This window comes from Mixophyes fleayi, chromosome 2, assembly GCF_038048845.1.
Source record: "Mixophyes fleayi isolate aMixFle1 chromosome 2, aMixFle1.hap1, whole genome shotgun sequence".
NCBI classification, from domain to species: Eukaryota; Metazoa; Chordata; class Amphibia; order Anura; family Limnodynastidae; genus Mixophyes; species Mixophyes fleayi.
Window position 1 is genome coordinate 377,321,503 of NC_134403.1, and position 25,634 is coordinate 377,347,136.

At 44.9% G+C, this 25,634-nt stretch overlaps 1 protein-coding gene across 5 annotated transcripts in view; it reads left to right on the plus strand.

Annotated features, from left to right (window-relative positions):
• The first annotated feature begins 31 nt into the window (after window positions 1-31).
• The window catches only part of RECQL4 (RecQ like helicase 4), a 162,441-nt gene continuing 136,838 nt past the window's right edge, over window positions 32-25,634 (plus strand). For 3 of the 5 annotated variants that reach the window (XM_075197581.1, XM_075197583.1, XM_075197585.1), the window contains exons 1-5: window positions 32-85; window positions 4,691-4,777; window positions 5,963-5,996; window positions 15,204-15,283; window positions 23,646-23,783. In XM_075197581.1, the coding sequence (XP_075053682.1) occupies window positions 4,694-4,777; window positions 5,963-5,996; window positions 15,204-15,283; window positions 23,646-23,783 (336 nt within the window). In that variant the 5' untranslated portion in view covers window positions 32-85; window positions 4,691-4,693. Of the gene's footprint in view, window positions 130-4,685; window positions 4,778-5,962; window positions 5,997-15,203; window positions 15,284-23,645; window positions 23,784-25,634 lie in introns of those variants that run through there. The other 2 variants (XM_075197582.1, XM_075197584.1) reach the window with 2 other exon arrangements.

Genomic DNA, 25,634 nt, shown 5'->3' on the forward strand with positions numbered 1-25,634 from the left:
CACTGATTGGTTAAACCTTCTGCTATGTGATTGGCTGGAATCTACCGCGCGCCTTGTTTCTCTCGGACCTAAACAGTGTCGGGTACTGAAGTATTATTACTCTTATTACTCTCTGTCTCTTATCCTCGGGTATAGTATTATTGTTATTATTCCCTGTAATACTATTATATACTCTGGTATAGTATTATTATTACTGCTCCCTGTCTGATACCCGGGTATAGTGTAGTATTACTCCCAGTCATAGTGTCTGATACTCGTCTATAGCATTATCCTTACTCCCTGTCTGATACCTGAGTATAGTATTATTATTACTCTTGGCTGGATCACATAGAAATAACTTTTTGAAGATCTTTAATTTAATTAGCAGTGCAATGTACCTTTGTATATCATTGCAGATGTACTTATCCTTTTATATAGGTATGTGTTTTGTATGGACTTCTGAGACAGTATGTCACGTTTGGGTTTTGCAACTGTCTGGAGACAGGTAATCTCATGTTAATTAGATCTTTTCTTCGCTGAGTGATCAAAACGTCTGTTGAGCCTGAAAGACAGGAGGAGGTAGTTATACTTGCTGGTAGACTCCCTATGTAAGTGATCACTGATGAATGTGAATTTTGCAAGTTAAATTGTATTCAAAGCAAAATTATAGAAATGTTATATCCTGATGGTAAACATTCAATAGTAACCTCAGACGTAGTGGTGCCGATAACAGCAATGTAAAAAGGTGTTAAACCCCTTAAGGCTGAGTTATGTGCAGGCTGCATGAATCAGTCTGGGCTGGTTAAAGGGGCAGGAGACGGGATTTCCTCCTGCCAAGCTAGTGCCCAAAATGTATTTAAAGGGCCCTGTTTGCACTGAAAGGTATTATACTATCTGTAACTTCTGGAAAGATCGCTTGTACCACACACTGACGTGCATAACTGTCCTTATTAGGATACTTAAACTAATCCCTGCTTCATGATCCTGCTTTGACGCCTACCTACCGTGGCAAATCCTGTGACCTACAGATTAGACCAATCTAATCCGTTATCCAGCTGTTCTGAGGTTGGGACCCAACATTCCAGTACCAGCGCTCTGCCCGCTACCTGCAGCTCTGGCCACTGTGATAGGTCAGGGGGGGAAATCCAAAGCAACCCTGATCTAAAGGAAGAGGTCAGGGGTACCAGCCCAGGTGCCCAGTGAGAGTTACCCAGAAAGACGCGGTTACAGGTGATGTTAAGAAGCCTATTGGTGGCACTAGGAAAAGCTAATTCTACTGCGGTTAGATGGCGCATTTAAGATAAAGAAAAGGGGACGGTGGCAAGGCAAGTCTAGCCGGTCCAAAGCAACACAACAGGCAGGGTGGCCTAGGAGGTCCATCCTGTTACATACTCTCTGTTTGATATTCAGGTATAGTTTTATTATTACTCCATCTAATATTCAGGTATAGTATTTGTTGGTTAGACCTCTGATGTTGATAAAGGTGTTCAGCGGTGTTAATGCGGATGTTAAGTCGCTACGCTTTTGTAACTTAAACGAGGGTCTCCGGTTCACAGTGTGGTACTTTTAAGGTACTTATTTTCTGGTGACCACGCAGATATTAGAACTGCGACTGTCCTCGTGCAGGCACTGACTTGAAGTAACGGCGGCGAAAGCTGAACTTCCGGTTTGCGGGGTCTGGGTATGTGCACTAGCAAAAATCGGACATTGGAGTCCTGACCCACTTATGGTTTCCTCCTAGACCACCGGGAATTACAGCAGTTGCCATAGCAACCCGATAAGGAGACGGAGCAAAGTGTTCCTATACTAACAGTATTATTATTAATCCCTGAAATAGTGTCTGACACTCGGGTAGAGTATTATCTTTACTCCCTGTCTGATACCTGGCTAGAGTTTATTATTTCTCCCTGTTAGAGGGGTGAATCCAGTTCAGCGGGAATTGTCTCGCGGGCGTTCCCAAGACACTTTGTGTGTATATTTTTACTGAAATATCTGTCCCCCATAGATGTGCGAGGGAAAATGATAGTTACTTAGTAACGGCAAGAATGCACAGCTTGAATTCCCCCTCATAGTGTCTGATACGTAGTTATAATATTATTACTCCTTGCCATAGTGTCTGATACTCTGATGTAGTAGCAATGTTATTATGGTTGTACTAGTGGGAGTAATATAGGTGAGGGTAGGTGTGAGGGTGTACCTGTGAGAGTAGTATAGGTGGAAGTAGGATAGATGTGAGGGTGTACCAGTGTGAGTAGTATAGGTGGTAGTAGGGTAGGGGTGAGGGTGTACCAGTGTGAGTAGTATAGGTGGAAGTAGGATAGATGTGAGGGTGTACCAGTGTGAGTAGTATAGGTGGTAGTAGGGTAGGGGTGAGGGTGTACCAGTGTGAGTAGTATAGGTGGAAGTAGGATAGATGTGAGGGTGTACCAGTGTGAGTAGTATAGGTGGGAGTAGGGTAGGTGTGATGGTGTACCAGTGTGAGTGGTATAGGTGGGAGTAGGGTAGGTGTGAGGGTGTACCAGTGTGAGTAGTATAGGTGGGAGTAGGGTAGGTGTGAGGGTGTACCAGTGTGAGTAGTATAGGTGGTAGTAGGGTAGGGGTGAGGGTGTACCAGTGTGAGTAGTATAGGTGGAAGTAGGATAGATGTGAGGGTGTACCAGTGTGAGTAGTATAGGTGGGAGTAGGGTAGGTGTGAGGGTGTACTAGTGAGAGCAGCGTAGGTGGGAGTAGTGTAAGTATGAGGATTGTTGACATGTAGGAGGTGTACAGGGATGTATGGGAATGTGATCAGTAATGATGTAAGGCTGTCGCATTTTGAAGGTATCTAGTTTTGTTTTTCAGAGACTAATTGTGTTCAAAATTAGGCATTACCAATAAAATGACAAAGTAATAGGTTACTGGCACTCCACTGTAATATGATAAATAATGGGGTTGTATCTAGCTTATCACAATATGTGAAGTTGTTAATGATTACTTGTATAATTGTCTTTATACAAATATATAAATGCCGTGCAATAACAGGTGTGGCCACAAGATGTCCCCGCTCTAGTGATGAGAGGAGAAAAGATGGAGTCTTGCTAATATCTGCTGGGAGAAGGGGTGACACAGATCTCTGCAGCATATACTAAGTGCTTATCACAGGGGAAAATAAACACTTTCCCTGTCTTCTCCAAGACATTCTGGGTCTGATTCCCGCCACACTAATGAAGAGTGACCAGCTATGTTCCCCCTTCCCAGCATTGGAGTCTATAAGTTAGCTCTTGGGAAAGATTTTGTTTCTTTCTTCTTTTCCTGCTGCTACTGGAGGGATATATAATCTCGGAGACACCCGTGCTGGTATTACTGACCGTTCTAAACAATACAGAAGTGAAAGTTGCTCAATCAAATTATAGGTTCATAGCGAGTGCTGGAAAGGCTGGGCTTTTCCGGAACGGCAGAAATACAGAGAAATTCCCCCAGCACACTGCTATAGCCAGCAAAGGAGCTACCATTTCTATTTGTACATAAAAATGCAGAAGTCTTAGTTGCACACATTTGCAAATGTATGGAAAGCCACCCGCCACTCCACGGCGCTTCTGCTAATAGGGTGGTCCTAACTCTAATCAGTCAGAGTCCCTATTATATATTGGGCCGTACACATATGTTTTTAAATTGGTAAGTTAGCTCTCAATTTGTATGTATGGCCTAATAAATGTGTGCAACTGAGACTTCTCCATTGTTCTGTACAAGTAGAAATTGCAGCTCCTTTGCTGGTTATAGCACTGTGCTGGGGGACTTTCTCTGTATTTATTACTGACTTATGCCTGGAGGCTGACTATGAATCCCAGTGTGGAGGGATAAGGAGTGTTTTGGGATACTGGTGCAGACTATTAACCCTTGAATCAGAGGGATCCAGGCTAACCTCTGATCTAGCCCTTGTCACCCTCAGCGTATAACCCCAAGATCTGTTTCAGAGAAAATCAAAAGAGTTCCATGTCGGAACTTTACAAATTCAGTATTCAGTACTGTTACATCATCATCACTATTTATTTATATGGCGCCACTAATTCCGCAGCGCTGTACAGAGAACTCATTCACATCAGTCCCTGCCCCATTGGAACTTACAGTCTAAATTTCCTAACACACACACACACACACACACACACACACACACACACACACACACACACACACACACAGACAAATAGAGAGAGTAGGGTTAATTTGATAGCAGCCAATTAACCTACCAGTATGTTTTTTGGATTGTGGGAGGAAACTGTAGCACCCGGAGGAAACCCACGCAAACACGGGGAGAACATACAAACTCCTCACAGATAAGGCCGTGGTCGGGAATTGAACTCATGACCTCAGTGCTGTGAGGCAGCAGTGCTAACCACTGAACCACCGTGCTGCCCAACTACTTAAGTGTCCCCTTTGTTTCCTGTAAATGATTTTTTCATCCCTACAACTGGGTCTGTCAGTATTTATAACACACAGAAAAGGAGACCTTTGGTTTGTTATGTCTAGCGGTACATTTATGAAATAACCTATTGATGTATTGTAGTAATGTTCCCTTCTTTATTCTCAAACATAATTCATTCTCCCACTGTACAGGTTACGACCGTGAATCCTATAGATCACATTCTTAGTGCGGTTATTTAAATATGCTGAATTCCCTGATCATTCTGCAGCCTGTCAGTGAGATAATAGTATATTTATACTTTTAGGTCACAGGATGGACCGCTATAATGAGGTAAAACTTCTCCTGAAGACCTGGGAAGCTGAGTTTTTGAAGGAACACAAGAGAAAGCCAAACAAGGTATGGGATTCGCAATATGTACAGTTTGGAAGGGAAACACAATTTTAGACTCTGTGTAATTACATTCTGTGAAAATATCTGTTTTTTCCACTTTTTCTTAGATTTACATCACTGGTAAAGTGGTGACTGACATTGTATTAATGGTGGCGAGGACCGTGAGTGTGGTTGTAGTGTGCGGAGAGACATTGTGTTGGAGCTGATGAGTGCGATTCTAGCGAATAGGGAGTGGTTGTAGTGGGGAGAGAGATTGTATTAGCGGTGATGGTTGTAATGGGGAGAGACCTTATGTTAGCGTTTGAGACATTGTGCTTTCCACTGAATTTCTTGTTAATAAAAGTGTTCTTCTGGGAGGCAGTAGCTGCAATAATCATTAGAGTCTCTCACACAAACTCGATGTACTAAATATACTCGCAATGTACAATTTATGCTGCATACATAGATACTGTATATAATTTTATATACATAATGAGAATGGAGCAGTAACGTGTCAGATAAGATTGTTTGGGGCTGGTTTGTTGGTGATATCAGTTTCTTTTATTGTTCATCCTATAGAGTTGAGCAGATTGATTGATGCAGTGTGTGTGTGTTATGATATTCAGGACTCGTGTCACAGGTCAGTCAAACTTTATTTGCATGGAGGAAAAGGGGATGATTTCATTCCTGGAAACGTTGCAGGCTTCAGAGGGCCACTGTCTGCAGAGTTATCAGGGTGTCTCTTACAAGAAGGTTCCTCTCCCGCATAGGGGCCGACAAGGTCGCCCAGTGGGTAGACACCATATTAGTACTGACTTGGGTTGTCTGTCAAAAATGACGTCACTGTTGTCAGACATTAAGTTCATGGTGATTTCAGCAATTGCAGAGAGAGAGATACACTAACAGGGTTATATGGGGGCTGAGGGGGAAGAGACAGACTGAATGTATGAGAGACGGGGAGAGAGTGACACAGGATCACGTTGCCCTAATGTTATACTATGCCATTATGTATCTTCAAATATTGCACTTTATTACTATATAGTGTTTGCTTTGATTATATTGCAAATGGGAGGAGATACTTCACAATACAATTTATAGATTGTTTTAATTTGATGCAAGGAAAAATCTGGAAATTCTAAATTCCTAAAAACAACATTAACAATGTAAGATTAAAATGTCTGAATGTTGTGATCCCTTTCTCCTGTCTGACAGGTGGACGTGAAAGATGCTCCTATGGAAACACAGGGTAAGTAACAGACCCCGTACAATCACCTGTTATATCTTACCGTGGGCATACAGAAGGGGCGCTCCGTTACCTCCGGAGCAGTATGATCCCTGCCATCAGTGTGTAAATCCCCAGCCTTACAGTAATCACGTGACCATTTATCATTTACATGATAATTTCAATTACTATTTTGGGTCAATTTTCAGTAAAAGGTACTTACCTGGAGTCCGGTGTTTGCGCCATCCTGTCTTGTGCCCACCACTGCTCTGCTCATGGCTCTCACTGCCAGTGTGCAGTGTGTTCACCAGTGTCAGATAAATGGCACACAGGAGCTGCAGAGCAGAGGCTGGGACGTCAAGGGTAAGCCAAATCACATCAGTGCTGGAAGCCAGGCAAGCCATTTATATAATATATTAATTATGGTACTACATTTTCTGTCTTGGGTGGAATTATTAATGAGTGAAGCGAGGGTGACTTGTGTTGGATACTGTCACTTGGCACACAGTAAAGGTATGTGGTATCTGGGTATATAATGAGCATTACATCATCTGAGGAGCGAGGACTAAACAGAAACTTCAAACCAATTGTTTGAACTTCAATCGTTATTCCTCTTTTTAATCACTCTGTATGTCTCTACACTGGCTGCCTGTTTTGTACCGAATCCAATATAAAATACTTTTACTAACCTACAAGGCCATCAACAAAGCTGCACCAACATACATCTCCTCTCTTGTCTCAAAATATCTCCCAATTCAGCAACTCCGTTCTACACAAGATCTGCGTCTCTAATCCACCCTCATTACATTCTCCCATTCCCGGTTACGGGACTTTTTTCGGGCTGCACCCACTCTATGGAATTCTCTCCCTCGCACAGTAAGACTCTCCTGTGGTCTACAAACTTTCAACCGTTCTCTGAAAACCTACCTCTTCAGACAAGCTTATGTTATTCCTCAGCCACCCTCTTAACCTCGCTACCTTTAGCCTGTTACACAATATCACACAAGACAACTACCCCCTGACCAACATTGTTGTGTGACGGATTCATTTAGCTTATGAGTCACTTTTACCTTTGCAGTCTGGCTGGGCCAAAATGCAAAATGTAGACTTAACCTCATGTGTCATTCTCCCATTGTCCCATAGATTGTAAGCTTGCGAGCAGGGTCCTCTCACCTCTTTGTCTGTTTTACCCAGTTTGTTTATTAGTTTATTATGTTTGTTCCCAATTGTAAAGCGCTACGCAATATGTTGGCGCTATATAAATAAATGATGATGATGAACCAGAGAACAGTAAGATAAGCCATATGTTTGTAATGAATAGTAACCAGCTTGGTCATTTTCTAGTACAGTTTAGAAGATGTTCTTATGAGTTACAGCATGTTTTGCCATCAATATTGTTCAACCGATCTGTAAAATCTTCTTCTGTCCACCAAGTCAGTTGCCTGGGTGTTATTCTTGACTCTTCCTTCTCCTCCTACACCCCCGCCCCCCCCCCCCCCCCCTCCCGCACACATACAATCTGTTCCCCAATCCTGTCACTTCCAGCTCAGCAACATCTGTCGGCTGTCAGTCACCGCTGACGGCACAACACGGACGGCTGTCTTCTGTCTGGAAGGGGGATCGGAGGTACTGTGGAGGTGTCTCTGCTGCCTAGCCCCCTCTTCCTAATTTCAATGTTCCCTCCTAGAAGTCGGGCACAGTCGCCGTAGACTGTGCCCATCCTCCATTGGTGACAGGCAAGCAACTGCAGCCACAGCGTGAGGAGGGATGGCAGTAGGTAAGTGTACCCTCTCCCAGCACAGTGTGTCCCCTAAAGTTAGGCTGCCTCTTACTAGGGGCAGCCATTGGGTTAAATAAAAAAAATAAAGAAGATGTTTTGCCCCTGGAAGAAGGTGTTTCTCCTCTTCTGCACCTCCTCCTTGGTGGTCTCACTCCTTTGTGTGCAGACACCAGAATAGGCAGCCATTTTACAGCTGCAGCATCCCCCTTTTTCTGTCCTGTAAGATAACGGGTTGGGGGTGTTTTTTTCCCAGGGTTTGTCCCTTAGAACGGGGGACTGCTTGGCTGTATTGCAGGCTCACTTTCTGTACTTGATATGTCTGCTACTTGTCTTATTAACCGTGTATTTCACTGTTTATTTGACTGTTTTATCTATGTGTTTTATCCCATCTGTTAACATGTCAGAGGGGGGAAAATCCATGCAGGTTAAGGCTGAGGTAACGTCTATGTTGAAGTTCACCTGTGCCGCCTGTGATGTTCAGTTACCGTCTGGACAGTCTGGCGTGCACGCCTTGTGTCAGTCTCAAGATCGCATGCCGCACCAGCAGATACTGGTTTTGATTTGGCGGAGTCCACCTGGGCTCGGTCTCTTTCCAATACTATGGCTGAACTTGCCGAATTGGTGCTGTCTCTCTAAGTCAAAGTCCGGCTGGACATGTGGTGGCAGATTCTGTTGAATCAGCTTGGGTGTGTGGACTTGCATCCTCAGTACATGGTTTGGTTTCGGTCCCCTCCTCTTGCTACACCAGCCTCCTCATGTATGCTCAAGCGTGTGTCTGTACCCTTGCAGGGAAATGAGTCAGATTCTGACTGTTCTTCCCAGGAGGAGGGCGAATTAGCCGTGAATTCTGACATGGACTCTCCTTCTGTGGTGGTGGAGGTTCATTCTTGTCACGGAATTGCAGAGATGGTCGCTAACCGGTATTAGCAAAACTGAACAGGGAGACGCAGAGTCTAATGTACTCCCGCTATTCACCAGGGACCCCAGCAAGGAAGTTTGGGCTTCGCTACAGAGGGTACACAGGTTGTGGTTCTCCAAGACTGTCACCGATGTAGAGACAATAGTAGACAGGCATAGTCAGGCAGTCCAGGTCAAAGCCAAACGAGTGATGCGGTACACGGGGAGGATCCAGAGAGTAGTCAGGTCAAGCCAAATAGTCAGACAAGTCGAGCAGCGAAGTACAAAACGTAACACAGGAGAATGGTAACAGGAAGCAGAGTCAGAACCGAAGAACGCAGGATCAGAAGTTCAGGAAGCTCTGGAGTAGGAGCGAACCAATACTCTGGCACCTGACAGGCGTCAGAGGGCACTATATAAACCATAAGGTGCACCCTGATTGGGTGATGGAGATTCGCCGGTCAGCATGTCTGACCGCCGACAAGTGTGTGGAGAAAAGAGCATGACCACGCACAGCATGCAGAAGAACAAGGAAGTGTCTGACTGAAAGGAACATGACCACGCACAGCGTGCATTAGAACAAGGAAGTGTCCCATTGCTAGACAGCGGGACGCGGCTGCCAATAAGGTGCAGGCGTCCGTCTCCTGCACCAAGTATCAGTGCGGAGACGGCGCCTGACAGTATCCCCCTCCCCTGAAGAAGAGTTGGAGGTCTAATTCTTCAAAACCTTAGACAGCCGGTCAGGAGCATGTAGATCTTTCTTATCCACCCAGGACCTTTCTTCAGGGCAGTAACCCTTCCAGTGGACAAGGAACTGATTCTTACCGTGAATAGATCGGGATTTCAAGATTTGTTCAGCCTCATATTCGTCGCCCAAGGCCGTCTTGATGGGCGGATGCTGAAGGCTGGACAATTAATTGGGAACCAATGGTTTTAATAAGGAAACATGAAATGAATTATGCACACGGAGTGCAGGAGGTAGATGAAGCTTTATAGGTAACCGCATTAATAATATGAGAAATGCGAAAGGGACAAATATATCGGGGAGCGAATTTCATTGATGGTAGCTTGAGTCTGAAATTGCGCGTGGACAGCCAAACCTTGTCCCCAACATAAAGGACTGGAATCTTCCTACGGTGATTATCAGCAAAGAGTTATGCTGTTCCGAGTACTGTAAAAGTTCAGATCGTCACCGACCATCTCTTGAGCTGCCGTTTACCGATGCACTGGGGACTTCTGAGAAGGTGGGAAGTATGGGATGTCTGCCAAAGATGGTAAAAAAAGGAGATGTTCCAGATGATTCTTGTTGATGAATATTATGTGAAAACTCCCCCTTGGATAGATAATCGCTCCAGGAGGATAGGTGATCAGAGCAGTAAGAATTGAGGAATGTCTCCAAGTCCTGTTTGACCCGTTCAGTCTGACCATTAGTCTGGGGATGGTACCCTGAACAGAATTTTAGCTTGATTCCTAGATTGTTGCAAAAAGATCTCCAGAATCTTGAAATTAATAGAACTCCTCTATTGGAGATGATCTCAACGGGGCAACTGTGGATCTGAAAAATATTTTTAATGAAGAGGGTGGCTAGATCAGCAGCAGATGGCAATTTCTTAAGAGGAACAAAATGTGCCCATTTGGAAAAACAATCGCCCACCACCCAAATAGTATTGAAGCTATGACTATTGGGGAGGTCAATAATAAAGTCCATGCTAATGCTTGCCCAAGCATAGTTTGGAACAGGGAGCGGAAGGACACCTAGGTGTTTTGTGACGAGCACATACTCCGCAAGCTGCAACATACTAGTGAATGTCAGCATTCAAGGACGACTACCAATAGCTGCGGACAAAAGAGCAATAGTCTTCTTAACCCCAGCATGACCAGCAAATCTGGAATCGTGAGCCCAAGCCAACAGTATGGAACGGAGATGGGTCTCCAAAAAAGAGCGTCCAACAGGTGGTGTCTTAACTGAGGATTTAGTCAAGGCCAGAATCTTCAGTGGACTGATGATGGGTCTGAATGGCAGGAATCCGAATGATCAAAAGACCTAGACAGTGCATCGTTCCTGGAATTCTTTGAACCAGCTTGATATGTCAGGATCAACTGGAATCTAGAAAAAAAAAAAGTGAACAGCGGGTCTGACAAGGGTTAAGGCATTGACCAGATTCCAGATAAGGTAAGGTTCTTATGATCTGTGAATAACGTGATAAGATGGAGAGTGCCTTTAAGCAGGTACTGCCATTCTTCTAAGGCTATTTTGATGGCCAGGAGCTTTTTGTCCCCGATGCTATAGTTGGCCTCGCTGGATTGAAATTTCCTGGAGAGAAAGCCACACAGAGAGAGAGAGCCAACAGAATTCTTCTGAGAGAGAACTGCTCCCACACCCACAGAGGAAGCATCAACCTCTATAATAATTGGTTGTAATTATTCAGGCTGTCTTAAGACAGGAGCGGTGGCGAAGGCTTCCTTAAGAACTTTGGAGGCCGAAACTGCCTCCTGAGGCCAGTGTTTGGCTAGTCCACCTTTATGGGTAAGTGACGTGATGGCTGAGATCAACAAAGAGATGTTTTTAATGAATTGCAGGTAATAGTTGCAGAATCCAATAAAACACTGAGTAGCGTGCGGACCAGAGGGTTGAGGCCAACTATGGATAGATTCTACCTTTTTAGGATCCATACCAGAGATTAAATACCCGAAGAAGGGGGACCATATGTTGTTTAAAAAGCCACTTCTCCAATTTGCAATATAGGTGATTGGTACGGTGGCGAGACAGAACTTCTTTGACGTGATCTCGATGAGATCATGTCAAAGAAGATCAAGATATCAAGGTAGACGATGGAGAAGATCAAGGTAGACGACTACAGATTGATATAAAAAATCTCTGAAGATCTCGTCGATGAATTCTTGAAAATACGCAGGGGCATTACAAAGCCCAAAGGGCATCACAAGGTACTCATAATGCCCGTCTCTCATATTAAAGGCGGTTTTCCACGCATCACCTTGGCGAATGCGAATAAGATTATAAGCCCCTCTAAGATCCAGCTTGGTGAAAATCTGTGCTCCACGGATCCGATCAAAGAGTTCTGATATGAGGGGTAACGTTTTTTCAGTGTAATAGCATTCAACTTCCGTTAGTCGATACAGGGTCTAAGGGTACAATCTTTCTTTTTGACAAAAAAGAACCCTGCAGCCGCCGTTGAAGAAAACTTGTGGATAAAACCATGTTCGAGATTTTCAGAAAAGTATTCAGACATGGCTTGAGTCTCTGGGAGAGATAGGGGAAAGACCCTGCCCCTAGGGATGCACTTGTTGAGTACTAGGTCAATGGGGCAATCCTAGGGACGAGGAGGAGGCAGGGACTCAGCTGCAACTTTGCTGAATACGTCTACAAACTCGGCATAGGCCTCAGGCAGAGCAGGCTGCAGAGTAGAGGCTGGACAGGAGATCGAAGCCTTGGGCGCATGTACAGCAGTCAAACAATGTTGTTGCAGGTGAACCCCCAAGAAATGACTTGGGCAGAAGACCAATCAAACTGCGGATTGTGAGCTTTAAGCCAGGGAAGACCCAGAATAACAGGATTAACGGACTGAGGAAGAATTACGAAACTTATCCACTTAAAGTGAAGTGCTCCTACCGACAGCCGTAAGGGACTGGTAATGCGATCAATGAAACCGTTGCTGATGCGATTACCATCAATCGCAGTCAGTGCCAGAGACTGTGGCAATGGAAGGATGGAGAGACTAAGCTTAGAAGCAAACTCAGCAGAAATGAAGTTCCCAACGGATCCAGAGTCAACAAAAGCTGACAATTGCTGGAGGCCATCTGGAGAAAATAATGTAATAGGCATCAGAAACTCAGAATCTTTCAAAGAGTAGGGAGGGAGGAACTTTGATCCTAGAACAGACTACCCTGTTATTGTCTAGGATGGGGCGTTTCCTGGCTTCTTGGAGCTTGAGGAGAGACACTGACCCGTGTCCCCACAATAAAGACAAAGCCGATTCTTGATGCGTCTGTCATGCTCCTCCTATGACAGACGAGAGTGGCCAATTTGCATGGGTTCCTCTATAGGAATTGTTGGAGCTTGTAACCGAGGCGCCAGGCGAGGAAAGGGGTGTCGGGTCCGTTCTCGTTCTTGAGTACGTTCCCTGTGGCGGATGTCCACCTTAACACACAGAGAGGCCAAGTTGTCAAGATTAAATGGTAGCTCACGGGAGGCCAAGTCATCCTTGATGCGGTCATTTAACCCCTGTCAAAAGGTGGCTACCAGGGCTTTGTTGTACCTGCGGAGTTCTGAAGACAATGTACTAAACTGCATGGCATACTGCCCAGCAATGAATGAACCCTGATGGAGAGCTAATAGGCCAGAAGCGGCGGCGGAGGCGACACGTCTGGGCTCATCAAAGACTCTCTGAAAATTCTTAATGAACGTGGAAGAATCCCGTTCCCAGAGGGGAGAAGCCCAGGCCAAGGCTTGACTAGAGAGGAGGGAAATTTATACAAGCCACCTTGGTCCTCTAGGAGGTGAAATTTTCCAGAGCAAGCTCAAACTGAATAGCGCACTGATTTAGGAACCCACGGCATTTCTTTGGATTGCCATAATTTCTCTTGCAGTGGAATGCGTAGACCTTTGGAACAAGGAGTCCTAGCAGTAGATGTTATGGCTGTGGTGGAAACCGTAACTGCTAAGGCCACTTGGCTTGCTGGTAGAGACCCCTGAAGGGTGTCTAAGCGAGAAACAACCCCTTGTAAGCATTGCAAGAGTTGTGCCTGATTGGAGTCTTGCTGGTCCACCCTCTGGGCTAAGTGGAGAAGAAGGTCTTGAGCTGAGGGTTCGTCCTGTCCACTCATATGGCCAGAGTATACTGTAATGGAATTGCAGAGATGGCCGCTAACCAGCATTAGCGCAACGGAACAGGGAGGCACAGAGTCAGGTATTCATCAGGGATCCCCGTAAGGGAGTTTGGGCTTAGCTGTAGAGGGTACGCAGGTCGCGGTTCTCCTAGACAGTCACCGGTGTAGTGACAGTAGTAGACAGGCGTAGTCAGACAGTCCAGGTCAAAGCCAAACGAGTGATGCGTTACACGGGGAGGATCCAGAGAGAAGTCAGGTCAAGCCAAATAGTCAAATCAACCGAGCAGTGAAGTACAACATGTAACACCAGAGAATGGTAACAAGAAGCCGAGTCAGAACCGAAGAACGCAGGATTGGAAGTTCAGGAAGCACTGGAGTAGGAGTGAACCAATACTCTGACACCTGATAGGCGTCTGACAATTCTGATCGTCAGAGTGTGGAGGAATTAATACAGGCTGTGGTGTCAGGTACATGACATTCCTGAGACGCCTGTCCCTGCTGCTGCGGAGCCTTCTCTTTTCGCACGACGGGCAAAGCAATCTTTGTCTGCAGTTATGCAGTCCTTTTCCTCCTGAGGTTCTTGCTAAATAGGAAGTGCCTCCTCGTGTGGATGCTCCTGTTGCAAGTAACTACTATCTCTCTACCGAACACAGCCACTCTTAAGGATGGTACAGAAGTAAGGTTGAGGCCGTCCTTAAGTTTATTTTCGGGGCGCTGAGTGCCTTTGCGGCCTGCCTAGGCGTCGGGGTAGATCAACAAGACTGTAGAATGCTGGTCAGAATAGCTGTCTGAAGGTTTGTTGGCGTAGAGACAGTCTTCTGAACTGCTTCCACTGGTGGAGTTAATTCATAGGGTATAGGAGGCGTCCCTGGACACAGGACTGATAGGGGCACGAATATCTGCCTCTGCAGTTTCAACTCGTCGGACTCTCTGGCTTAAGTCCTGGGAGGGAGATGTTGAGATTAAAAAGGCTCTTGAGGCAAATTCCTTTTCTCTTTCATCCTATCTGGAGGTCACTGCTACCATGGGTTGTATGAGAGGAGCTAGGAGTTGGCACTCAAACAAATATTTATTTAACCTACAGACAGACTCCTCTCCTCTGCACCCCAGTGTTGTTTGAGTGTCCAAGGAGTTGGTCTTACTGTGTGCAGCATTTTCTTACAGACTTAGAGAAATTTCTTTTTTTTTCACTTATTTTATCTTTCTGTACTGAAGATTAAGTGCAGGTGCAGCACTGCTACTTACTGGTGCAGTGTTGGAAACACATTTCCTCACACCCTGGCTGCTGCATTGCCAGATCATGGACGGCTTAGATACTACAGATAGCTATGTGACAGGAGGGTGACCGACGCTGCTAGTCAGCAGAGATCCCGATGCAGGCCACCATTTGTAGGACCGTACCAAGTTCCCTTGTAATGAGTGAGGGCGACTTGGACTGTGTACTGTCACGGATGGGCTAAAGGGAGCTGCGGGCTTATATATAGAAGCCAGAGCCAAAGAGATAAGCAGTAAGACCCACTGTGTAGTGAGCAGCTAGGAACAGGATATGTCCATCTGTATTATATCATCATCATCATCATCATCATCATTTATTTATATAGCGCCACCATATTCCATAGCGCTTTACAAATCTGCTGTTACTAGTCTTCTCATTGTAAGCAAGCTACTGCTCACCTCCCGGTATAATGCTGTGTTCTTGTATCCAGACCTTTACAGGGAGTTCCAGGGTCTGAAACAGAGAAGGCCGAGCACGGCCCTGAACACAGCTGCGGAGACTATAACTGAGGTGAGCATCTCTTCAGTCTGCTAGGAATGCTGTTAGTCTCTTGGATGAAGGTGGTAACTACTATGGGGATATGTGTTGTTTGATGGTAGGCTTATTTATTTAGTAACCAGACATATTACAGAGGACCAGTAATGTAACAAGCTGGAGTTCCTGCTCTATGTATTTGCTACGCTTCTGGTGGTTTATATGAAGAAAAGAGGGACAGACCCTTCTTCAGTAGCTGTTGTGTCTTTGTGCTATCCATTGTGATATAATCAAACCGTTAATAAGGTTAAAACAAAAAAGTTCATCAAGTTCAACTTATATTTAAATTCCATCTGTGAGACTTACCAATTTGTACTCACAGTGGGGACAATATTTGTACAGTCATGGCCAGAAGGTTTGAGAATGACACAAGTATTTATTTCCACAAAGTTTTCTGCGTCAGTGTTTTTAGATCTTTGTCAGATGTTGCTATGATATACTGAAGTAAAACTACAAGCATTTCATAAGTGTCAAAGGCTTTTATTGACAGTCCATTCTTGCCTAATCAATGCTTGAAATTTGTCAGATTTTGTTGGGTTTTTGATTGTCCTCCTGCCTCTTGAGGATTGACCACAAGTTCTCAATGGGATTAAGATCTTGTAAGTTTTCTGGCCATGGACCCAAAATTTCGAAGTTTTGATCCCCCGATCCACTTGGTTATCACTTTTGCCTTATGGCAAGGTGCTTCATCATACTGGAAAAGGTATTGTTCATCACCAAACTGTTCTTGGATGGTTGGGAGAAGTTGCTTTTGGATGACGTTTTGGTACCATTCTTTATTCATGGCTGTGTTCTTAGGCAAAATTGTGAGCCCCTGGCTGAGAAGCAACCCCACACATGAATGGTCTCAGGATGCTTTACTGTTGGCATGACACAGGACTGATGGTAGCGCTCACTTTTCTTTCTCCAGACAAGCGTTTTTCCAGATGCCCCAAACAATCTGAAAGAGGATTCATCAGGGAAAATGACTTTACCCCTGTCATCAGCAGTCCAATCCCTGTACCTTTTGCAGAATATCAGTCTGTCTCTGATCTTTTTCCTGGAGAGAAGTGGCTTCTTTGCTGGCTTTCTTGACACCAGGCCATCCTCCAAAAGTCTTCGCCTTACTGTGCGTACAGATGCACTGGTTGTACCCTGATCCCGCAGCTGAATCAACTTTAGGACATGGTCCTGGTGCTTGCTGGACATTCTTGGGTGCCCTGACGCCTTCTTCACAACTATTGAACCTCTCTCCTTGAAGTTTTTGATGATCCAATAAATGGTTGATTTAGGTGCAATCTTACTCGCAGCAATATCCTTGCCTGTGAAGCCCTTTTTGTGCAAAGCAATGATGATTGCACGTGTTTCCTTTCAGGAAACCATGGTTAACAGAGGAAGAACAATGATTTCAAGCACCACCCTCCTTTTTAAAGCTTCCAGTCTGTTATTCTAACTCAATCAGCTTCACAGAGTGATCTCCAGCCTTGTCCTCTTCAACACTCTCACCTGTGTTAACGAGAGAATCACTGACCTGATGTCAGCTGGTCCTTTTGTGGCAGAGCTGAAATGCAGTGGAAATGTTGGTTTTGGGATAAAGTTCATTGTCATGGCAAAGAGGGACTTTGAAATTCATTGCAATTCATCTGATCACTCTTCATGAGTATATGCAAATTGCCATCATAAAAACTGAGGCAGCAGAATTTGTGACAAATAATGTGTCATTCTCAAAACTTTTCGTCATGACTGTAGTAAGAACTTTCCTCTAAGAAATATTTCCTGGTAAATAATTGACCATCGGGGTGGAGAAGGCTAGGTGTTAGGACAGACTTCAAGAGCGTGGTGTCCTGTCTTATGCTGCTCAGATCATCTTCTGTGGTCCCGGAGAACCCAGAACTCAAATCATCACAAAAAGGGTAACTTTTCAACCCAACCATCTCAGATTTTTGTGAAATTTGGTAGGATGGTAGATGACCTAATGTAACTTTCATGTGTAAAAGTTTAGCCCTCAGTGATACACGCTGTTCATGTAACAGGGTTGCAAACATGACAAAAAATGTAAAATTTATGCTTGCAAGTTCAAATAAAACTAATCATAACTTTGCAACTATTTGTGGTAGAACTCTCATGTTGGTCTTGTTTTAAGGGACCTTAGTTTTCATAAAAAATAGTTTTATATTTACTATTGATGTCTACATTTGAAGGTAACATGATTTGACCTTGAATTACTAGTGATACAAGGGACTAAGAGAGTTTATCTAATACAGTTATCAGTGAATAGTGGTAGTTTGATCAAGAGCGTGACAAATGGATAAGAAGTACATTAAGACTCAGTACAGCAAAGGACACAGCAACAGTAGAAAACAAGTAAGGAAGGTGCTACCGAAGATGATTGAAATACTGCCACATGTCAATAGTGATCAAATGACTTGTGATAACTGTAGGAAACAAATCAAACTGCTGAGGAAGGACCAAGCACATCTGAAAATGACACGAAGTGGCCACTTGCTGGGCTGAATCAGTTCTGCAGTCATTAAATGAAAGTTTAAGCAGTATGGAAGCATCACCAATCAAGAGGCAAAGGATGAAAGAAGAAAACTATTGCAAAAGCAAAAACTAAAGATTTGCAGAAGTTGTAAAAATGATCTATTCCTTATTCCAGCTGAGGAACCTGTGCCTGATAATAGTCAGTGTTGTGATGGTGTCATACTGCAACAACTGAAAGAGACCACAAAAAGTTGTGAGTTACTATTATGACACTTCTTCCAAAAGACTGGAGTATTAGAAAAATAGAGCAACAATTTCCTCAAGCAAGTAACTACATGACAAGAAAAGCAAAATAATTAGTACAAGAGTCTGGCATTTTGTCATCGCCAAATTCTAAACCAGGTAAAAGTTTGGACCCAGATATTACTGAGACTTAGAAGAACCTGTACTGCAGTGATGTCAGCAGGATGATTGTATGACAGTAACAAGTGGTGGTACCAAAGAACACAAACAGAGACTCATTTTGAATGACCTTTCAGAAGTGTATGAACCCCTCAAACAGTCACATCCTGAGATAAAAGTGGGGGTTTCAAAATTTGTGTCTGTGTCCGAAACACTGTGTTCTTGTGAGAGCAAATGGTACACACTCTGTATGTGTTTGTGTTTTACATCAGAATGTGAACCTGTTAATGGGAGGGTGCATATTAAATAAACTAATGGAGCACTAGGATTTTCACCTATCAACTTACAAACACTATCTGGCAGATATGATATGCAGTCCACCCAAAATAGACTTTAATCCAAAAATGTGCTCAGTTGAGGACCATATTGGAAAATATAATAGAAGGGAGTGCGATTGAAAGTGTTACCTTCAAGCAGTGAATTACATCAAAGACCTGCGCACATTAGACACTTGTCAAGTCCTCTGAAGATTTCATTGAATTATTCATTTCTATGTTAATTCAACTACACGCCCATTCTTTCATTGCTCCCCTAAATCGTCATATCTGAAAAGCCTCAAGGATGATATAGATATTGCAAAAAATCATTGTAATATGTGACTTTGCTGAAAATCATTCTTTCATTCTACAAGATGAGGTGCGAGGTTTTCCCTAGAATAATGCCCAAGTCACCGTTTACCAACATTTATTACAGAGAAACGAAAGCAGGGAAATGTACAAACTTGGTTGTCATTTCAGATTGTCTCCAGCACAATACAGTAGCTGTATATACATTCCACAAACATTCATTCATTTCTAAAATAACATGCAAAATGTTAGTAAGATTTATTATTTCCCAGCACAATACAAAAACAGATTTTTTTTTTTTAAAGCTTGGTACATTATCAAGTTGATTTTGCGATTCCAGCTGAGTGGAACGTCTTTACCACATCGCATGGGAAGAACTCGTGTGATGGACAGCACGGTGGCGTAGTGGTTAGCACTTCTGCCTCAGCACTGGGGTCATGAGTTCAATTCCCGACCATGGCCTTATCTGTGAGGAGTTTGTATGTTCTCCCCGTGTTTGCGTGGGTTTCCTCTGGGTGCTCCGGTTTCCTCCCACACTCCAAAAACATACTAGTAGGTTAATTGGCTGCTAACAAAATTTACCCTACTCTGTCTGTCTGTGTCTGTGTGTCTGTCTCTCTCTGTCTGTGTGTCTGTCTGTCTGTCTGTGTGTGTGTCTCTCTGTCTGTCTGTGTGTGTGTCTGTCTGTGTGTGTGTGTGTCTGTCTGTCTGTGTGTGTGTGTCTCTCTCTCTCTCTGTCTGTCTGTGTGTGTGTCTCTCTGTCTGTCTGTGTGTCTGTCTGTCTGTCTGTGTGTGTGTCTCTCTGTCTGTCTGTGTGTGTGTCTGTCTGTCTGTGTGTGTGTCTCTCTGTCTGTCTGTCTGTGTGTGTGTCTCTCTGTCAGTGTGTGTCTGTCTGTCTGTCTGTGTGTGTGTCTCTCTGTCTGTCTGTGTGTGTGTCTGTCTGTCTGTGTGTGTGTCTCTCTGTCTGTCTGTGTGTGTCTCTCTGTCTGTCTGTATATGTTAGGGACTTTAGACTGTAAGCTCCAATGGGGCAGGGACTGACGTGAATGAGTTCTCTGTACAGCGCTGTGGAATTAGTGGTGCTATATAAATAAATGGTGATGATGATGATGATGGACTTGGCGGAACTGTTCAGGCCGGCAGCCAGGGCGACTTCAGTGTCTTTACATGGAAGAAAATATGACTCCAAGACAACTGTTTAACTGCGTAAAGGACAATATCAAGAATATGAACTATGAATATGTGTGACAAAGAGAAATAATGAAGAATGAAAAGTTGCTACACAACTGACATGAGGAAGCCAGAAGAGCACCTGGAACTCAAACATTTTATTTTATACCACAAATACGGAATAGTTTAGTAATGAAGAGGTTTTCTACGGACTCATCCAATAAAGTGAAGGAAACAAATACTCCATATGAAACATTTGCTTTGGAAGAATTAAAGGTTTTGTGACTTGTGTCTATAATGATGCTTGGTGGTTAGGTTGTGTCGTGAATATGAATGTAACATCACAGGAGGTTTCAGTTTTCTACATCCCAGTGCTCCATCACCATCATATGTACCCACATCAGACAGACATCCTGAACATTCCAAGAGAACTAGTTCTCACTAAGGTAGATCCCGGGACTGGAACTGGACGACCCTACACACTGCATTACTGAGGGGGAGGCACTGACTTGTGAGTATCCCTCAGCATTATACATCATTCTGTGCTACAGAAATCTCGTAATCACGTGTTCAGGTATTTCCTTGACTGTGATATGTATAATTTTCAGTTTGTTTTTTCTCCTGTTCCCAAAGGCTTCCCCAGAATGAAACTTATACCAAAGAGAGATTGTATTTAACTTCATAACAAACTGTATGTACAAAAATTAAACATACTTTTTTTTTTTTAGATACTTGAGGTCAAAGGTCAAATCATGTGACCTTGAAATGTAGAAGTCAATATTTAAATATAAAACTATTTTTTATGAAAACTAAGGTTCCTCAAAACAAGACCAACATGAGAGTTCTACCACAAATAGTTGCAAAGTTATGATTAGTTTTATTTGACCTTGGAAACATTAATTTTACATTTTTTTGTCATGTTTGCAACCCTGTTACATGAACAGCGTGTATCACTGAGGGCTAAACTTTTATATATGAAAGTTACTTTATGTTGTTTACCATCCTACCGAATTTCCTGAAAATCAGAGATGGTTGGGATGGAAGTTGTGATGATTTGGCGTGGAATGACCCGTGTGGGAACTTGTGCAGTTACAGCCTGATCTAGTGTACTCTGTGCCACTGCTGGACCACACTGCACCTGGTCCAGGGCCTACAGTGTGGTCAGTCCATAAGGGGCGCCCACAGCACGTCTCACCAGGTCTCCTCATCAGTCTCTCTCTGTGCCACTGCTGGACCACACTGCACCCGGTCCAGGGCCTACAGTGTGGTCAGTCCATAAGGGGCGCCCACAGCACGTCTCACCAGGTCTCCTCATCAGTCTCTCTCTGTGCCACTGCTGGACCACACTGCACCCGGTCCAGGGACTACGTGGTCAGTCCATAAGGGGCGCCCACAGCACGTCTCACCCAGGTCTCCTCATCAGTCTCTCTCTGTGCCACTGCTGGACCACACTGCACCCGGTCCAGGGCCTACAGTGTGGTCAGTCCATAAGGGGCGCCCACAGCACGTCTCACCCAGGTCTCCTCATCAGTCTCTCTCTGTGCCACTGCTGGACCACACTGCACCCGGTCCAGGGACTACGTGGTCAGTCCATAAGGGGCGCCCACAGCACGTCTCACCCAGGTCTCCTCATTAGTCTCTCGCTGTGCCACTGCTGGACCACACTGCACCTGGTCCAGGGACTACAGTGTGGTCAGTCCATAAGGGGCGCCCACAGCACGTCTCACCCAGGTCTCCTCATCAGTCTCTCTCTGTGCCACTGCTGGACCACACTGCACCTGGTCCAGGGCCTACAGTGTGGTCAGTCCATAAGGGGCACCCACAGCATGTCTCACCAGGTCTCCTCATCAGTCTCTCTCTGTGCCACTGCTGGACCACACTGCACCTGGTCCAGGGCCTACAGTGTGGTCAGTCCATAAGGGGCGCCCACAGCACGTCTCACCCAGGTCTCCTCATCAGTCTCTCTCTGTGCCACTGCTGGACCACACTGCACCCGGTCCAGGGACTACGTGGTCAGTCCATAAGGGGCGCCCACAGCACGTCTCACCCAGGTCTCCTCATCAGTCTCTCTCTGTGCCACTGCTGGACCACACTGCACCTGGTCCAGGGCCTACAGTGTGGTCAGTCCATAAGGGGCACCCACAGCATGTCTCACCCAGGTCTCCTCATCAGTCTCTCTCTGTGCCACTGCTGGACCACACTGCACCTGGTCCAGGGACTACGTGGTCAGTCCATAAGGGGCGCCCACAGCATGTCTCACCCAGGTCTCCTCATCAGTCTCTCTCTGTGCCACTGCTGGACCACACTGCACCCGGTCCAGGGACTACGTGGTCAGTCCATAAGGGGCGCCCACAGCATGTCTCACCAGGTCTCCTCATCAGTCTCTCTCTGTGCCACTGCTGGACCACACTGCACCTGGTCCAGGGACTACGTGGTCAGTCCATAAGGGGCGCCCACAGCATGTCTCACCCAGGTCTCCTCATCAGTCTCTCTCTGTGCCACTGCTGGACCACGCTGCACCTGGTCCAGGGACTACGTGGTCAGTCCATAAGGGGCGCCCACAGCATGTCTCACCCAGGTCTCCTCATCAGTCTCTCTCTGTGCCACTGCTGGACCACACTGCACCCGGTCCAGGGACTACGTGGTCAGTCCATAAGGGTCGCCCACAGCTCGTCTCACCAGGTCTCTCTGTGCTTTACGTTACTGTATTTATTCCTCCTCAGTCACCATCAGCTGGATTATATCTCACTCACGGTATGTCCCCTTATCACACATCACTATCCTACTATAACAGCAGATGTCTGCCTCCCACCCCTGCTGCTCGCCCACTCCCTAACCAACTTACTATGTGTGTAAATTAGGGTGCATTATAATGGGTGTATATACCCCCCACACATAACTACTCTCAGCAGAGTATTTCTTTACTCTGCCAGTATCATCTGCCTCAGGTTTTTCAGGCAATGCTGATACTTGGATCGTGCCGTCCCTAGAAATAAAACTGAAATAGTCCGGTTTAGATGAGGATTGTGCACATAATCTGCAGCCCATTGCTGGACGTCTATGGTTACCACATTTTCTACCAGACTGTGAGTGAATAGTCCCTCCTGTGGCAGGGCATCTATAGCTAAGGGGATGTGTGGAGTCCTGACTAGGGTCAATTTGATAGCAGCCAATTAACCTACTGGTATGTTTTTGGAAGGTGCAGTATTAGCGGCCGCTCGGTGGAAGAATCTGTGTGAGCCGTCTCCAGTAGCGTGGCGGCTCATAGCAATAACTATTGGCAGATCCTCCTTTTGTGTGTACGCTGTGATAGGCCATGTCTATACTGATTGAATATCTATTGGTGAATCATGTATTAGTGGCAGGTTTTCAGTGTCACGCCCGCTCTATATTGCTATGATGAGACATTTATATCACCGATCCGTTCTTAGTACCTGATGTTTTCTGTTTGTGCTGGTTATGGCAGACCACTATAAGACCTTCGTAAGATGCGTTATGTATGTTTGTCAGGCTCATAGTGCGTCACATTCACTTGTACTGGTGAGTAACATGTTGTGTCTGTGTGTGGAGCAGCCTATGTTGTCACACATATCTTGGTTTGTGTGTGTCGTGTGTTTGCTGCTTACATTGAATAACACCATGATTTTAAATGTGTTCAATTCTATGTTCTACTTAAGGAATCCAACTCTTGGGGGAACCATCTTAATCGTGCCAGTGTAACCCCAATGTTGTCTTCAACTGAGCGCGACAACCTGAAAGCATCATCCCAATACTTTGGAATGAAACTGAAAACCAATCTGGGGGGAGCTATAAAGGTCAGACATCTTATTGTACATCTATATGTGTATATATAAGGAATCCTCACAGTAAGCACATGCTGTATTTCAAACCTTTACTGCAGCATTAAAGTGTACGATGTGCCTAATGATCCTGAAAAGAATCTTTATCAAGGGCTTTATACAACACAAGGAAATGTCTATTTGTATCCACAGAGCACCACAACCTTGACATCTATAGACCAAGTATATGAGTCACAGCCCTGCTTGTGTGTTTGTGTATATACACAGAACAGTAAATATACAGCTCAGTCCAAGCTCGTTATATGTTGACAAGCATATTTTATACATAACAGTACGTTATAATACACAATTACATGAGCGTGTGATAATACCAACTGCTGCCCCATTTCTATTGTTTTCAGAGCCCATTTGACTGAAATGATCACAATGCTTAATGAAATATACTCTGTATACTGCAAACATCCACAGCTGTGTACCAAGAATTTTCATTGAGACAGTCTCTACCTTTAGATTAACCCTAACCCTACTCCGGCAATACAAACACTAGGACCGATTTAATATGCTAAAAATTAACTTCTCAGTATGTGGAGGGCAATGGAGACAATCCATGCAGGGGAATATACAGACCTCAGGGAGGTATCGGACAGCTTTCTTTGATTCATTTCTGATTAAGTTGCTTATTTTCTGGGGTCGAGTCCAATACTCACCATGTACTCCATTGTATGTGAGTGTACCCCAAACACTTGTACTGAAAGTTAGAATTATACGCAGAAAATAAACTACAGGTTAATCTACTGTGTCCTTTTTTTGTATGTTTGGGTGTTTGAGCGGGGTTTAGAACAAACTCTCCCGAATTTCAGACACTTATTCATGGATCTGTAAGGAAGGTCTCCCTCCAATTCCTCTGTTTCTCTGTGTTTAGAAATCTTATTTATATAAATACTGACCCCTATTAATATTTTTCTATGGTGTCCCCTCCGTCCCTTCTTTCTAAGCTGGATACGTTCAGCTGTTCGTCTTTCCTGATAAGTTTTGTTATGCAGCCCATGCACCATTTTAGTCGCCTTTCTGGGAAATTTTGTTCTACGTCTAATCTCTTTCATCCATGTTGGGTACACTGGAAACACTGGGGTATAGAGGCTGCCACGGCCTGGGTATCCCCACCTCCGCGGCATCTTCTCTATGTCTGTAGGTACTGGGGACTGACTCCTATAGCCTGCCCGCTCCCACCGAGAGACATGCTTCTGCGGGGGATCTGGGCCCTGCCGCTGCTTGTAGTGACTGGATCTCCTTGGCTTCAGCACCATCGGGCACAGTGACCGCCACCAGACTGTGCACTAGAGGAGCAGCTTACTGGTAAGGGGCTCAGCTCCCCTTCTTTAGGTGCAGTGAGGTGCGGGGCCTGCAGGGGAGTGGTGGGTGCAGGGTCTTTTCATTGCAGCACAGCGCCTAGGCAGACCGAATGGGCTGTCCTTATGGATGGTGACAGCTATCCCTTGTACTGGGCTCTAGGGGGAGGTGCTATCCCTATCCAGTACCTCCTCTGTGACGGCTTCCTCACTGTGACAAGCCCACCAAAAGAAGTGTGTCACTTAAGATCAAGTGTAGCATCTGTTCAGGGGGAGACTCCACTTCTCAATTAGACAGACTTCCTTGATTGAGGCGCAAGGTGCCAGTGACCTGAAAATGCATGATGGGAATGGGGGGGGGGGGGGGGGTTGGAAACTTGAAGCGAACAGGCGTTATGGCATGAGAGCACTATGCGCTCGATCCTCCCGGCAACACGTTTTATCTCTTTGCCTTATGGCTAGGTAAGAAAAATTTGAATTACCGGTATGCTTACTGTTAATTCCTTTTCCCTGCAAA